The sequence below is a fragment of the Euprymna scolopes genome, chromosome 15, assembly GCF_053919585.1.
Source record: "Euprymna scolopes isolate OS-2025 chromosome 15, ASM5391958v1, whole genome shotgun sequence".
Taxonomy (NCBI): Eukaryota; Metazoa; Mollusca; class Cephalopoda; order Sepiida; family Sepiolidae; genus Euprymna; species Euprymna scolopes.
In genome coordinates, this window is record NC_136496.1 from 12,481,520 (window position 1) to 12,499,148 (window position 17,629).

The following is a 17,629-nucleotide window of genomic DNA, read 5'->3' on the forward strand; positions in this document are numbered from 1 at the left end:
ATGCATCATTGTGCATGTTTACAATATTAATTGAAAAGATATTTTTTTTTCTTCGTTTACTTCATTGTTGCTTGAATAATAAGAATGATTAAAAAAAACAACAAATAACCCCGTTGTTTGCTCTGTGATTTTTTTTTTTTTTATTAGAGAGAAAATACATCTAGATGAACTGCTTTTCCTGGTCAATCTTAATTTTGGTGGTTGCACTCTTGAAAACGGGCATCTGATTACTTTGATATTATGAGCCGCCCCCTTAATCTAATTTATCAAATTTCCACTACTAATGATTACTATGCTATTGTCCCAATGACTATCATCCCCTCATTAACCCTTATCCTTGAATAGCTTCTGGACTTTGATAAGCAGTGACTCCTTTGTGTAAAAGTTCTTGACAGGACTGATCTCTTTTTTGCTATTCTCTCCCAGGATATTGCCAGTACACATAATAGAAAATTCCTTCTTTTTTTTTTTCTTTGTTTTTCTTGGAAGTTTCTGTTTTAAACCTTTTTAAAAAAATTTTTACACACCCAGCATCTAATTTGATTACATATATGTATGAGACTTCTGTTATTTAACAGAAAATTTGGCACTTGTACAATTTAATCACGACATTAAAAAAAATGAAAATATTGGAGAAAAAAAAAAAAAAAAAGGTTATATTGTAGGTATCCATTTTGTACTGAAGATCTCTGGAAAAAATTTCACTTAATTTGATCAAGTAGTTTTTTTTTTTTTACAGCGGAAAAACACGTTTTTATGAGAGCGCGTTGAAGTCAGCCATTATGGAATTTGTTAAATACGCCACGAGGAGATAACTCCAGTTAAAGTGCCGACACTCCCTCCCCATCTTTAATACTAGATTTTGTTCCTAGAAATCAAACCTTTTACTCGGTATCATAACAAATTGTTTTTGTTTTTTTTCGCTGTAAAAACAAAAACTACTTGATGAAATTAAGTGAAATTTTTTTTCTGTGAACTTTGTTCCATAACGGATACGTGCAATATAACCTTTTTTCTTTTTTTTTTTTATATTTTCATTTTTTAATGTCTTCATTAAACTTTACAAATACCGAAAATTCTACTTTTGTGCATGTTTGTAATATTAAAGAGAACCTTGATTTTTATAATTACTTTTCGTTGTTAATTTTTCAAATTTATACAAGTTTTTCTCATTTCTTTTTGTCTTTTGTTGAAAATTTATTTTTCAGAGTCCGAGAAATTGATAGCATCAAAATATCAAACTCTGAACTCAAAAAGTTAGTATGTACAATCGAGGCCGAATTATACAAACTTTATAACGACAGCGGTCACAAGTACAAGGCTCGTTACAGAAGTCTTATTTTCAATATCAAGGACACAAACAACAAGGTACAGTTGCTGTCTTTCTTTTATTATGTTTTTTAACATAATCCAATAAAGCTGTATTTTTGAACAAGAGCACAGCTGAAACATGTATCCACATGTGTAGCAAATAATAGTTTGATTTTTTTTTTTTACAGAATGTTAAATGGTTTAATTAACGCCAAAACACAGTACTTACTTTTCATGGAATCATGGGGAAATGGTTGGGAACTTTCTTGACAGTATTAATGTGTAAATAGAAAGCTGATATTATTGTGAAATGCTTATGCCAAACGACCTTGTGCTAAACTCAAGCAAAGTGATTAATAAAACAAAAGTCAGATTGATTTTTTATACAGGATACGTATGCAAAAGTCACAGCATGCACAAGCAAGTACATGCATGCTGACAAAAAGGAAAAAAAAATGATGCTGTGCCCCCCCCCAGGGGGGGAAGGGGGAGAAGAACAGATTGCCTATGGGTTTCTTCTAATTTGAATCAAAACTACATTGGCGTTCAGCCTTGTTACAGCCATAGCAATTTTGATTCAAAAGTTAGATATTTGTAGAGGATGTGTGGTTGTTAGTTTACAGACAATGTTAGTTTTTTGCAGATGGAGCTTCTCATTGGATTCGACTTCGGTGATCAAACAAGAATCAGTATGTCAATATGATTGTAGCCATAGATAGCGAGTCTCTATAAAGAAACTTGAAACATCTGACAAATGAACAAATCAAACGTTATCAAGGTTCATCACTTTTTCTTTCTTTTTTATTGCATAAAACAAGGCACAGTGCCACTTTGGTGTAGGGACATAATTGCAAGGATACTATGTAGGGAGTTGAGCAGCAAGATGTCTGTTTGGGGAAACAGGAACCTGGAAGTGAATTTCAAAGTCTAGCAGTTCTGCGGAAGAAACTGTTAGAGTAGAAGGCTTTCTTACATCTAGGGATTTATACTGTGTAGGGGTGGGATTTTGCTGCTTGTTGGGGTGTTTATGTCGAGGGGGTACAAGGGCTTGTAGTTCGTCAGAGCATCTTCCATTAAAGTACTTGTAAAACAGGCAGAGGGATGCAATGTTTCGTCGATGGGACAGAAGTTGAAGCTTAGCTGACAGTTTGGGACTTATTAGGTTGGCGATTCTCTTTTGAACCCTGTCCAGGAGTGAGAGACCAGTAGCAGATGCACCTGCTCAAATGTGACAACAATACTCCATACAAGTGTGAATGGTGGTTTTGTAAAGTTACAGGATACTTTCAGGTGTAAGTAACTTTCTAGCATGGTAGAGAGAGCCCACCTTCTTTGCAACAGCCTTGGCAATTCTCTCAATGTATTTGTTCTAATTCGTGTTTCCTGTTAACGTTAAGCTAAGGAGTTTGAACACTTTCAGGTAGTGCATCATTAGTCATAGCTATTGGTGATTGAGAAGATTTCTTGTAATGTATTCTTGTCAGATATTTCCCCATGGGGCATCTCTGATGTGATCTGATAGCACCCCAATCAAACTTATTGTAGTATCTTGTCGTTTTGAGCAATGGCTATAATTTAGAGTAATATCTATCATTATCACAGCATGATCGGCATACTCGAAGGGAGGTAACTCTACTGAAAAATGAAGGCAAGAATTATCAAGTTTTATTAGTTCGTTTGAAGGGAGGTAACTCTACTGAAAAATGAAGGCAAGAATTATCTTTGAAGGGAGGTAACTCTTCTAAAAAATATAAGCATGTCCTTTTATTTTAACAACAAAAGCAAGGTCACTTAAAAATGACCTTTTAACTTAGTGTGCAATGCTAAATACTAGAGTTATAAAGTTGAGAGATATATGGTCCAACTCAGGTGCCATCTTGCAAGATTCCAAAAACTTAAGGCTCGAGCTCCTAGGGTTCCAAAAAATGAGACTTTCTGTTCCGTCACTTTTCAGATTGTGTGATCACTTGCACTAAAAAAAATCAAACTTCCAGTATTTCTATTCAAATAACTGGATGATGCACTTTATTTTTTTTATGTCATTACTTTTCTTTTTTCTTTGATTTTTGTTTTTTTACTTTGTTTCTTAATGTGATAATTCATTAAAGTAATTTTTCAAATTTCAGGGATTGTTCCGTAAAATTGTAGCCCGTCAGATCAAACCACATCGCTTAGTGAATATGACGGCTGAGGAGCTTGCTTCTTCCGAATTGGCACAATGGCGTCAGAAAGAAGCTAAACATGTAAGTTTCTTTAAATTTTTCGGTGCTTCTATATTATAATAACGAAAAAAATATTAAATTCCAAGTGAAACAAACGGTACCTACGTAAATTGTCATGCTGCAAATAGCAACATATCCAAAAATTACGGAAAACGATGGGTTAGAAAAATAATTATTAATGGAAAACTGTATTGAACAGTTTAAATAAGGAATAAAATTTGTCCAACATTTTGAATTATGGTTATTACATGACATAAGCAACAGATCTTAATTTTCTCCCCTGTCAACTTATCTCTTTTTAGTAATCGTAACATTGATTTCGCTTCATTTTATAAATTTATTTTTTCATAATTAATTTTCTACTGTATCGTTTTTCGTAACTTTTAGATATGTTACTGTGTTTGAGACCTGATGATTACCATAATATAGAAGCGCCAATTTTTTTTTTATGTCCTATAAATAAAACTGTCATTTTGTAGACAGGTGCTTTGCTAGTTTTTCAGCCAGATAGCTTCATAACTTTAAATAACCAGTTTTCAGATACTGATAAATGAACCAATACCTAAATTTTATGTATCTCTATCTATCTACTATTATATGAAAGGAACTTTGTGTGTGTGTTCATTCCCTATGGACTCAGAAAATTGCTGCGTCGACTTCATGTGCCTGGCAATGTTTTTAGATAAGTTTTGTATCGGAATGTCTTTGATAAGTATTGATAATCAATAATATGATGAAAGAAGGAACAGGCGATGTCGACTATAGTGAACATCTTACACAGCCTAACATTATAAGTGTATTTGAGAAGTTCTGTTACCACACAAGCTGAAAGAGCTGACACATAAAATCAACAGTAGTTTTTTTTATATGACAGGAGCGTGTTCGAAATAAATGTTTCTCTTTAGAGCACAATTGACTTTAGCATTTTAAAATTATATATTAAAAACTTTATAGAATTAATAAGTTCTCTACATTGCAGTTTAGACTATAATGTAGATGAAGTTATTGCGAGAAGCATGTGAAGATTCCTCCGGGTGCAATACGGTGGGTTCCCAACTAGAGTTAGGCAATCAATCGATTTGATTGAAAAATGGGCAATTTCACCAATTCCGATAGCACTAAAAATATAGCAGTGTGAAACATCATTCAATCCCGGGTAACATCGTATCTCCCTACTAGTATATATTTTATTTTACTACAGTAGAAATATCAGTGTAATGAGAAATTTGAAAATCCGTTAAGAAATCAAAATAACACAATGCAGATTTTTTTTTTTTTTTTCAAATAAAGGAATTTATTTTATTTTTAAATAAAGGAATTATTAATTTATTTTATTTTTAAATAAAGGAATTATTAATTTATTTTATTTTTGAATAAAGGAATTATTAATTTATTTTATTTTTAAATAAAGGAATTATTAATTTATTTTATTTTTAAATAAAGGAATTTATTTTATTTTTAAATAAAGGAATTATTAATTTATTTTATTTTTAAATAAAGGAATTATTAATTTATTTTATTTTTAAATAAAGGAATTTATTTTATTTTTAAATAAAGGAATTATTAATTTATTTTATTTTTAAATAAAGGAATTTATTTTATTTCTAAATAAAGGAATTATTAAGTTATTTTTTTTGTTTTAAATAAAGGAATTATTTTTTTGTTTTAAATAAAGGAATTTATTTTATTTTTAAATAAAGGAATTATTAAGTTATTTTTTTTTTAAATAAAGGAATTATTATTTATTTATTTTTTTAAATAAAGGAATTTTATTTATTTTTTTAATCCCAAATTGTTGGCTCCATCAGCATTCTTCAGGGAGATACAATTTTTTTTCTCATTGGTGAGATTTTACAGCATTGCCAAGATCACCGATTTTTCTCAACCAGATTGGAAGAAATCTGCGATATTTGGTAATATTTTATTTTTACTAAGAATCATCACTGTTGTATGATTTATACCTGGACCTCACGGAACTACCATGGGCCATTGTATGTATGAGTATTTTTAAGATACAATGTCAGGTTTTGGAGAGGCACACAAAAAATACCTAAGCATTTCTATTGGCATTCCCCGGTAAGGGTCCTCCACACAATTAGCAATAAACTAACCCTTTCTTAAAAAGAAAGTATAAAGTTGGGAGGGTAGACCTCCTTGTAATGAAAGCAACCATATCTCAGTCCGACAGCAACAAAACCACTGTCAGACTGATTGTCAACGTATTCACATAATTAAGAAAACAGAAGAAATTGATTTATAGTTAAGAGTGCAGTAAGTCTTGAAGATGCTTCATTTCCAAGGGAAAGAACTCTGCATTGTAGCATAGAAAGTTTTTCATATTTCTTTGCTTTAAGGGAGCTTGAATAATTATTTTTTAATAAATATTATTTTAACATCTTAAATCTTAAAAAGAGGCTGAGTTGTGATGACATTGGAGGAAGATTAGGTTGATGTGTGCAGAACAGGCGACTTCAATGGATGAGAGTTTTTGAGTTCGTAAATGTAGAACAGTTAAGATAGCACGTCCAATTCACAGATGAAGACCAAGGAAAATGTTGGAAGAATCGATAAGAATGGACCTGATAGAAGGATAAATAAAATCCTGTCCAGTGATATTTTACTTTGAAATTCTGTTTCTTAACACGTGTTAACATATGAAATGGACGTTGATCTGAACATGATGATGGGGCTCTTCTTTCTCCGGTGCTTATTTACAACCTACTTTCTATCGCAACTTTGCGTTGGCATTTTCTGGCCGAGTACATAAGCACCCAAAAGATGCTGAAGTGATTATCCAATCAGCTATCAGTTCATTAAACCAAGAATAATTTTTTTTAACGGAAAGTGACTTTCGATTTTCGCTATGTCAATATGAAATCTCCCCCCTTTTACCATGTTAAATGGTTTTTAAATAGAAAACCATGAGCAAAAAATGGGAATGTCTTATTTTGATTTGTCTTGCTTGTGTATCTTATTTAACTTGCCGGAAAATGTTGACAAAATTGCTGGAGATTGAGTTGTAAACTAAATAATAAAGAGATAGAAGGGAAGTGAGGATCAGTTTGGCTTATGTATTTAATCGTGCCACATTTTGTATTTGACACTCATTAGTCAATCGGTTAGTGCGCTATATTTAGATACAGAGCTTGTGAGTTTAAACCTTGCTCGAAACATAATTATGGTACTCATATCCTACATTTCAAATTAAAATATTAAGCAAACTAATTTTTTTTTAATTTTTTTTTTAAGTTTATTGTATTGAAAGTCAGAATCCCAGGTGATGCCGGATATATCTGCTGGTATGAATTTAAATATTTTTATTTTTATTTTACTAACTCTTAGGCTCTGGAGTTGATAGAACAGCGAGAGGTTGAAGCTATTAAAGATGCTGCCAAGTCTCATGTAGTAAAAAAGACGCATAAGGGTGAAGTTGATGTGGCAGGTGAAGACCTTAGTACGTTAGAGGTAAGTTATGATATAAGACAACAACATGTCTTGTTCTTCATAACCTGTTTCACTTCGTCTGTTGGAAATTTGTTTTCGAAAAATTTTTAAATTACGTAAATTTAATCTCTAAATTAGTTAAACGTATAATTTAGTATGTAATAAATTTAAGAAGTCTTCAGGTGTATCTGGTTGAACTTAGGAAATTTGTGCAAAATTTTCAGCAGAACCTTGAGTTATAGTCATCTAACGTACTTCCTAATTTCCAGCATAGCACTTCCGGAAGCGGTGACAAGGCAAATCAGTTTCCCTCACTTTTATTGTTCTTCAGTATTTCTATTGTGAAATGATTTATTGAAATAAAATATAAAAAGGACATTACTGAAAAGTATATGGTGAAAATTAATAAAAAAATATACGGATAAAAATAACACAAATCAGTCTTAAACTTAAAAGTTATTCTTTTTAAAATTTCATAAACATATATTTCTTATAAAATTTCAAACAAATAAAAACTTTTTTTAAATTTTATTATTGAAAGTTCAAATGAAGACGAATTCTGTTATTTTTATCTCTTTATAATTTTGTACACTTTTCAATAATGTCCTTTTCCATTTTATTCCAATAAATCACTTTATAATAGAAATACTGAACAACGATGAAAGTGAAGGCACTGATTTATCGTATCACTGCTTCTGGTAGTGCGATGCCGGAAATTAGAAAGTATGTTAGAAGACTATAACCAAACTGTGTATTTAAACTACAGAGATAGCATACTCTCATTCCGTCAACCATGACTGGGCAAAAGTTCTAAGTAATTCACAATTGTACTTTAAGTGTCGCTCACACTGAGGATTGAAGCTTCAACCTCCAGAAGAGTGTAACTGACAACCGAATATACCAAATACTTTATCCACTACGCCACGGACGGTTCTAATATGAATTTTAGGAGCCTTAAAACTTCAGGCCCCTTAAATTCATACCTTTCAAGATGAGCACAGTAGTCCGAAGAATGCAAATAATATGAATACTTCGGTATAACTTGCTAAAACAACTCGTGATTGTAGAGTAGAAAAAATCGGTTATGTTCTCAAGCATGTTTTGAAGCTCAAAATGAATTCAATTATAAGTAAAATGCCTGTCATTCATTTATCTCTTGCATCGGATGGTTCAAATAATATCTATGACAAATAACATCCTACCTAAGAATTCTTCCTTAAAATTCCTCAGCCTAACATTCGCAGGTGATATGAACTGGAACAAATACAGTGAGGACATTGCAACGGCTGCTGCAAAGAAAAGGTGGGTTCCCTCACATTTAAGAGTATCCTGTACTTCTACAAGGCCACCGAATACGAATACTTCAGTATAACTTGCAAAACCACACGTGATTACTAGGGCTTGGACAACAGCATATTCTTTTCATTGTTTTGACTCTCGAGTGTGTATCCATTGATATCTTTATATGCTTTTATATAGAGTGATGTGGTTCTTGGTTGATTAACTGTGTCGGATATATACTCGAGAGTCAAAACAATAAGAATATTCTGTTATCATAACCTTGATAATTACACGGTAGAACTTACAACTGAATTTTATCAAGTACTTTATTCAGTATACCACGAGTCCTTGCAATATTTGGCTGACGGAACGAGAACATGATATCCCGTAAATTAAATAAAAGGTTCAAAATTCCATGGAGATTCCGGAGTTTGACACCTGTAGAGGTTGCATTATCTGTAACGTGAAAACAACTAAAGATGGGAACAGTAGTCGGAAGAACCAATCCTCATATGAAAAATTCAGAAACATAACAAAGAGGAGCTTAAATATTATATATAAAACTCAATATGTCTGTGTGTCTGTCTCCAAGTTTTTCAAACTGCATTTCCTCTGAGACGCAAGATCGACAAGTGGCTCTTGGCAAGTCAAATGGTTGCATGTTTTGTTAACCATCTTTTTATGGGTTTTTAGCTGCTAAAAATAGCTGCTAAAGGGGCCACAATCTCCAAAATTCATCAAAATAACTACATTTTGTTATGCTTTTTTATTGCAGGTAAAGGCTGTGCCAGTAGAAAAGATCCGAATTGATCCAAAAGTTGATATCGTTGGTGTCCTTGTAAACGATACGACGGAAAGCCATCGGACTCACTTATTTGATTTGAACTGCAAGATCTGCACAGGCAAGATGGCTCCTCCATCAGAAGAGCCGCCTGTAAAGAAAGCTAAAAAAGAACATTCTGATCAAGGCAAGGGTAAATCTTCAATACCGAAGGGCGAAAAGTTATCTTCTTCCCAAGTGACAAATAAAACCGAGGCAGAACCATCAAAAGAAGAAGACGTGAAAAGTGTTGATTCCGTGCGTGGCGGGACACAGCAAGGGGAAGCAACTACTACTGAAATCAAAGCCTCTCCTGGATCTCCTCTTCCTAGCGCTATGAAGAATTCTCGCAATGTCACTGTCAGGTAAGATCATGTAGAATTTTTTTTTTGTCGTCTTGGTGTACTTTTGTCGTGTGTATGACCCTGCTCATAATACTCTGACTTGGGAGCTATGGGTAAAATGGGGTCTCTCTTTAATTATTTATATATCTATGAAAGTGAGAATGCATGCGTGTGTGTGTGAGAACTCTCAACCAATCTCAACAAATTTTTGATCTACAATTTTGAAATTTAGTATATAGGATATTCAGAAATGTGGAAAACTTTTTAATCTGTTTTTATCTGGAAAACAGGGCTGTTAAGGGGTCAAAATTGAAAAATTGGTACTTGGCGATCATTGGATTTTTATCCCTTTGTCAACTGCTTCATGACTGTGCATGTGAGAATTAATCACATGACAATTTCCTTATATTAAGAATAAGTAGGTTTGAAACCACTTTTTAAAGATCATGGCAAGCTAGTCTAATGGTTATCATACTTGACACACTGTCTTTAGGTTTTATTTTTGATCTCAGCTCGAGTATGTTTTTTATATTTACAAGAAGTGAACTGTTTAGAAAAAAACATGACACTCGCAGGCAACGCTGGAGAAATGGATAACCATTATGGATGGAGCACTAAATATACTGGTTTCGATTCAACATCCTAGCTTCATAATTCTCTTTCTTACCGAAGGAAATCGCTACTGAAACATGTATGAATATATGTAGCCAAGAATTTTCAGCCATATCCAATCAAATTTGACCCTGCTCATGTGTATCCAAACGTAATGTATAAAATGTAAACATTGAAAAAATAGTTTCCCTTTTTTGTTGTCGTCATTTTTTACGTTTTTTTTTTTTTTTTTTTTTTTTTTTAAACTTTGAGCATAAAAACATTGAACACATAAAGGAAAAATAAATTAACATCATTGGAATGCTTATTCTATTCTCTTTCCATCAATGTAATTCTTTTAAAAATTGACCCACAAATAAAAAAGATATGACTTGTTGAAGCGCATTAGGTATGTAATATTGCTGATGTCCACAAAAATACAGCATACGCTTGTAATGCTACGTGTATGCATATATGTAGCCAAGAATTTTGTAACTGATATATCACAATCTATGAATTTTTAAATGAAATCAAAATTGGACGAATCGTGACTCAACTGATCACACATACGTTTTGTTTTGTTTAAAATGAATCCTGTTTTAATGCTATTGCCGTGATTTGGAATAGTTAGTTTGTAAGCAAATGTATTAAGGTTGGTTTTCAGGATGAGAAACACCAACTTACCATGATTATGTGATGTGTCCCCCCCCCCCATTTCTTTGGAGAAGGATTTTTTTTTTTTTTTTTTCAAGAAAATAAAAAAAAGGAGGGTAGAATAATTATCTATGATTAATAATAATAGGAAATATTTTTTGTTAAAAAATGTAAAAAAAAAAAAACAGAAAACGTTTTTTTTTCTATCTTCCATGTTATTCTCTCAGAGAGTCAGACATTTAACTTAAAAATGGCGTGTTGTTTCAGTGAAGAGGCAAAAGAACAGAAGCAAATCAACCAGGAAATTGAAAAACAACTATTTTCTAACTTCTGCTGTTACGTGGCTCAAACACGTGACTACACGTCATATGTATTTAAGGAGAGTGAAACTAGTATTTGAAGTTGCAAATTTGAAATATTAATTCATAAATAATCCTTAGCGGTTTACTTGTTAACTCAATTACTAGTTGTTGTTACCAACACGGGTGTCTATTATTGTTCCTGTCGGAATAAATCTATTCTGTGTATCGTCTTCCTCTTGATGATACAACAACTTCATCTTCCCAACAACTGTGTTATTCCGACTGTGTTGTAAGATATAAAATGGTGTAAATGTTAACATTACAAATCAGCAGCAGTCCAATGAAATTCAGTGTAAAATAAAAGCTTTTTTATAACTAAAACAAAGATTTAGATGTGAAATTCTTTTGCGAACTTGCAAACATTGGTTTTTCAATTTCTATGAGATTAACAAGAATGTCTCTTTGTTATCAGGTCTCCCGATTCAGTACTTCAGTCTGGACTTGAGAAAAAAGTGAAGTTCTCCCCATCAAGCCCACTTGTTTGGAAAGGTTTCATTCACATGCAGGATCTGGTCAAGTTTATGACCACGGCTTATCGCATGTCTGGACCAACTGAACATCTGGTTAGTATTTTTGTATCAGATATGAGGAGTTGGCAGAAAACAGGTTGGATCCATTAAATAGAAACAATCTCAAATCGCCTGTCTTTCTCCTTTTTCTCTTTTCCTTTTCTTTTTCTCTTTTTTCTTTGTCTTTTTCTCTTTTCTTTTTCTTTCTCTTTTTCTCTTTTCTTTTTCTTTCTCTTTTTCTATTTTCTCTTTCTTTTCTTTTTTCTTTTCTTTTTTCCTCTTTGCTTTTCTCTTTTCCTTTTCTCTTTTTCTTTATCTTTTTCTCTTTTTTATTTTTTTTTCTCTTTTTTATTTTTTCTCTTTTTTATTTTTTTTATTTTTTTATTTTTTTCTCTTTTTTCTCTTTTATTTTTTTTCTTTCTTTCCTTTTCTCTTTTTCTTTATCTTTTTTCTTTATCTTTTTTCTTTTTCTTTTTCTCTTTTCCTTTTCTTTTTCTTAAAATTTGGGTTCTTGTTCAAAATTTCTCATAAACAATTTCTTGTTGAGCTGTCCTCTTAAATCAAATCTACCGAATTTTCACCACTAACTATCACTTCGTTCCTGTCTCAGTGACCACTGTACACTCATTAACCCTTATCCTCGAATGACCTTCAGACCTTGATAAGTGATATTTCCCTTGGTAAAGAAAAAATATCTATACCAGAGATGAAAAAAATATATCAAATTCCAAAAATTACGCAAATTGATTGAGTAATTTTGTTTTTATAAAGAAAATCATTTTTAAGCAATTAATATAAATTTGTAATCATTACACGATAAATCTTGCTAGTTTGAATTATTATTGAGTTATTTCACTTGTTTCTTGAAGTTTTTTCAAAATGGCTGGCAGGACTGTCACTCTTCAGTTTTACTCGTAAAATTCTGTTTTCTTATTAAACAATAAAATTATTCTTTCATTCTGCTTAACCAATTTTCTCAAATTTCTTTTCTCTCTTTCATGTTTACAGGAACTTCAAGACACAATCCATGTTTGTGGTCGAATTGCTCCAGAATTGATTTGGGATTATCTTGCTCAGATCAAGCAATCCGGATCACGGGTAAGAAATTAATGGACTAACATAAATGAGGAAAAATTAAACAAAAATTAAATTGAATGTAAATTTTATATAATTTATTCAATAATAATTTATAATATGAATCTTACCTGTCTGTTTAAATGTATGTATGTATATTTGCATAAAACTTTTGACAGAAGCAGCAGATTTTTACGAGATTAGTATTGTTTTGAAGCTCGACCCCTCGGATGACAAATATTGAAAAATTGGCTAAAAACATTAATTACTTTACCCTCAACTGAGCACTTTTCTACAGGGAGGGGTCGCTTTTTTCGTCTATATTTTCTAAAGTTATCCCTTTTCGATTGACTAGCCTTAATTTAAACCGTCGCCACTTCTGGTTTGGCAATGGACGCAATGGCAAAGATGTCATTTTTTCTTTGTTTTTTTTCCCATTCTTTTTCTCCTTCACGGTACGGGTTCAAGCTTGCTTGTCTACTACCATTTTTTTTATGCTCAACACACACCTCCAAACCCCCGGGCAATGCCGGGCATCCAGGCTAATTTTAAATAAATTGAAAATAAACTTTTTTTTTTTTTTTTTAAGATTTAAGAAATTATTTAAAATAAAAATAAATTGCAGATAAAAAATTTAAGAGTACAGTTGTTTTTTAAATAAAATTTTCTTTTTCTTATTGCAATACGAGGGTCGTTCCAAAAGTAAAGCCTCTATTTTTTTTTGGTTCCCCTGACAGAGGAAGAATTAGACCTAGTAATTCATTCCCGTTCATCTGTTCGCACATTTTCTCAATATCCATGCCTTAGATTTTTTGGAAATTTTCCACAAACGTTAGTCATGGTGAAAGTAAATTTTTGCCAGAATGGATTTTCCGGGATAACTCTGGTTGCCCTCCTGCGGAGCATTGTGGGGTAAAATTTCCCCTAAATCATTCGTCCATTCATTTGTTCAGAGTTTTCTCAACAATCATGCCTTGGATTATTTTGAATTTTTGTACAAACATTAGTCATGGTGAAAGTAAATTTTTGCCAGAATGGATTTTTTAAGATAACTTGGGTTTCCTCCCTGGGGGGCTTTATAGAGGTACGATTGCCTACAAATTATTCACTTGTGAAGGGGGATCCCACATGCTTGGCTTGTCTTGCAAAAGGTTGAAGAGCTACAAAGACGGGAGTGGTACCATTAAAATGAGCGACCTTTTGTGCCCGAGAATTTATTTTTCTACCTAGTCACCACCATTCTGAATGCCAGGAATTCAATGATGCATCTTTGAGATTCTAATGAAGAAATTTTTTTTAATAATACAAATAAATTTCAAACTATTTTGTTTCTGAATTTTTGAGATGAGAATTCATAATTTAAATTCTTTGAACTACTTTTTTCATCGTGGGTGTTAGTTTCGTAATGTTTTGGTCAACCTTCAAGTGTATCTTGTCGCACACAGGAATCAGTCTATCGAACTAAAAACTCTGCATGAACTTTTGAACGGAACCCTTTATTTAATCCACGGAGGTAGCATACTCTTGTTCCATCAGCCATGACCAAGTATAAGTCCTAAATAATTCGCAATTGTATTTTGAGTATCATCCACACTGAGCATTGAAACTTCAACCTCTAGAAGAGTGTAACTTAGAACTGAATTTAACCAAGTACTTTATTCGTTGCGCCACAGGTCCTTGCGATCTCAAAATACGATTGTGAAGTTTCTATGTTGGATACATGAGTCGAAATGTAAACCGCAATCAAGATGAATTAGTTTGAATAAAAGAGATTAAAAACAGTTACGATTGCAAATTTCCACCTGTTTGTCATAATAAATTTTCTGTTCATTTTGTTTTCCGTTAGGATATCTGTGTACTGCGCTTCCTACCAGGTTCATTTGATGAGAAGAACGCTTATGTAATGTTGTATTCCTACCTGAACAGTCGCGGTCGTTGTGGTGTCGTCGGCAACAACAGTCGTCACATAAAGGACATGTATATTGTTCCCCTGGCGTCACATAGCAAGATACCACCATTGCTGCTTCCTTTTGATGAACCAGGTGAGTGCTGAGTTCAAAGGCATGAAACAAAATTTCCCTTTATTTTGTCAGATTTATGAATGATATGCTTCCGGACTACGTTTGATTGAAACAAAAAGTGCAAGTGAATTGAATTCTAACCTTTCATGTTTTCTTTTAATTTAGTTTTCTTTGATTTCTCCTGCTCCTTCTCTCTCTTTTCAACGGCTTCTACCTCCCCTGTTTTTCCAGTTTTGCCTTCTCCCTTTTTTTGTGATTTTGCCCTCTCCCCTTTTTTGCAGTTTTGACCTCTTTCTTTTTTGCCTGTTCCTCCCTCTTTATTTTTTGCCCCCCCCCCTCCCCTTTTTTGTCAGTTCCCCCTCTTTATTTTTTGACCTCTTTCTTTTTTGCCTGTTCCTCCCTCTTTATTTTTTGCCCTCCCCTCCCCTTTTTTGCCGGTCCCCCCTCTTTATTTTGTGCCCCCCCCCCCCCCCGCCTCTTTTTTGCCGGTTCCTCCCTCTTTATTCCCCCCCCCCCATTTGCAGGTTCCCCCTCTTTATTCCCCCCCCCTTCTGGTTCCTCCCTCTTTATTCCCCCCCTCCCTTTTTTGCCGGTTCCTCCCTCTCTGTTTTTTGCCCCTCCTCTCCTTCTCACTGGTCTCCCTCTAAACATTTTTGCCTGTTCCTCCCTTTGTCATAGGCTTCTGCCTTTTTCCGCCACCTCTTGCTCTTCATAATAATTCCCACCCTCTGCCCTCTCTTATCTCTCAACATATGAAGCATCATCACCTTAAACGATTAAAGTTAAGCGATGATTCATCAGATATTGTTTTAACTATAAATAAACAAAAATGTTTTTTCTGTCATGAAGAAGCATGTCCAACATGGTCGTTTGTCAATTTGCATTGTGTATCACCAACTTGTCATCTCATTCATTATTTCGACATCCCATTGCTCAGTCAATCATGGCATAATATCCCCCCCCCCAGCTATGTTTTAACATCATTTGTTACTTTCTCAAGCTTTTGTTGTAATTTCTTTCCAGGTTTGGAAGATAATCGCCCTCACATGTTACTTGGTGTGATTGTCCGTCAAAAATTAACAAAGCGTCCTGCTGAACAGCTGTCTGCTAGCTCTCAGGTTTCCCAGGCGACTGATACCGATGGTCAGGGTAAACGACTCAAGTATGACCCTCTACTGCCATCAACCACCATTAAACTGGATTCCTCATCATCTCAACAACCTGCCAAATATGACCCCACTATACTGGCCACACTACCTCCTAAATATCCGGTGGCTGCTCACACAGAGTCTGCTACGACCGATACGCAACCTAGTAGTTCGGCTGTATTGCCAGAAACAAAAGATGCCAAATATTACAGTATGCCTGCCGCTCTCCGGGAAGTGCCCTATACCCCATCGCCAGTCGTAAATGTGAAGATGGAGAAATTTAAACAGCCGTCTCCTAGTCCAGTGGAATCATCTATGTCTGACTCTCCTGATGCAGTTGGCTCTCGCATTAATGACCCTATTGTAAAGGCGTTCGGAAAAATGGATTCTCTCTCGGAGCCGGTGAATACAGCGCCAGTTGAAGATTTAAGTAAGTTTTTGGGGTTGTGTACTTCTTTTTTTTTTCACCAGTTAACCAACAGATGAAACATTACAGATTGTATTTTTTGACTTCTAGTTGTAAAGTCGGTCAGTCATAAGTACTATATATATATATATATATATGATAGCAGGTTGCCTGGCGTTGCCCAGTCGTAAAGTATGCATAATATTATATTTTAATTAATGCAGTATTCTTATTATAATAAAAATACCACAGATATTACATATGACCATAAATTCCTTTTAAAAAATGAAAAAAAAAAAAAAAAAAAAACGGAAAAGAAACTGAGACATGTACATATGAATATTATGTTTTTCTAAAAAGTTCACTTCTTGTAAATAATTAAAAAAAAAATACTTGTGCTGAGATCGAAACCAAAACCTAAAGACAGTGAGTCAAGTATGATAACCAATAGGCCAGGTTGACACCTTCTTTAAAAAGTGTTTCAAACTACTTATTCTTAGCATAAGTAATCCGTCATGTGAACGATTCATGCATGCGTATTCGTGAAACAGTTGACACACTGATCAAAATCTGACGACATGCCCCCACGTTACGAATGTTTCAATTTTAACCCCTTAGCAACCCTTTTTTTTTCCGAGTGAAAACTGATTAAAAAGCTTTCCAATGTCTGAATACACTACATACCAAAATTTCAAGTCTGTAAATCAAAAAATTTGTTGAGTATATAGGTTTAGAAGTGTCCTCTCACACACACACATTCTCACTTTTATAGATATACTAGCGGGGGGTACCCGGCAATGCCCGGGTGTCTTTAGGTAAATCAAAACCGGGGGGGGGGGGGGGGGGTTAAATAAAAAAAAAATGTTTTGGTAGGTAAGTATGAGAATCGAACCCGTACCTTTGAGTTGGAATTAATGTGAAAAAAAAAAAAAAACCGGGTGACGTTACCCATTAGGCCACCGCGGCATACAACATTCCCAGGTTTTAATTTATTTATTAAGCTATAAAAGAGGTGCGCAATAAAAGTTAACTCTCTGCTTCCATTTGACCTAATTAAGAAGGTCAAATAGAAGTCACGCAGTTGTTTACCCAAGTTTGACGGGTTTTGTTTTTATCCCACAACAGATGTTGGGGGGGGAGGGGAACCAGCTCATAATTGTCCAGATTGAATAACATTGATCAAAGCTGATTGCTTCTGGACGTTTTTCCCGGCGCAATGCCGAGAAGACGTCGTTTGGTTTAGTTTCACTTTTTATACTTAAAAGCCCAATCAACACGCGAGAAGCCAAAATAGCAATAATTTTGTAAAAGTCAACGTAAATAAATCTATACGCTATACGGTTTTCCTATACCTAGCAAATTCCTAGATATTATTATATAGGACCTATATACACAGTTTTAAGCGATAGTAACGAACCCGGGAGCGTGTGCTCGAAAAGCCT

General features: G+C 33.8%; 1 protein-coding gene across 1 annotated transcript in view; it reads left to right on the forward strand.

Annotated features, from left to right (window-relative positions):
* LOC145293726 (uncharacterized) overlaps positions 1-17,629 on the forward strand; it is a 179,153-nt gene that overhangs the window by 151,906 nt on the left and 9,618 nt on the right. The window contains exons 15-22 of the mRNA XM_080140176.1: positions 1,209-1,368; positions 3,438-3,554; positions 6,876-6,998; positions 9,034-9,443; positions 11,442-11,592; positions 12,547-12,636; positions 14,459-14,654; positions 15,657-16,211. Coding sequence (XP_079996302.1) covers positions 1,209-1,368; positions 3,438-3,554; positions 6,876-6,998; positions 9,034-9,443; positions 11,442-11,592; positions 12,547-12,636; positions 14,459-14,654; positions 15,657-16,211 — 1,802 coding nt within the window. The remainder of the gene's footprint in view (positions 1-1,208; positions 1,369-3,437; positions 3,555-6,875; positions 6,999-9,033; positions 9,444-11,441; positions 11,593-12,546; positions 12,637-14,458; positions 14,655-15,656; positions 16,212-17,629) is intronic.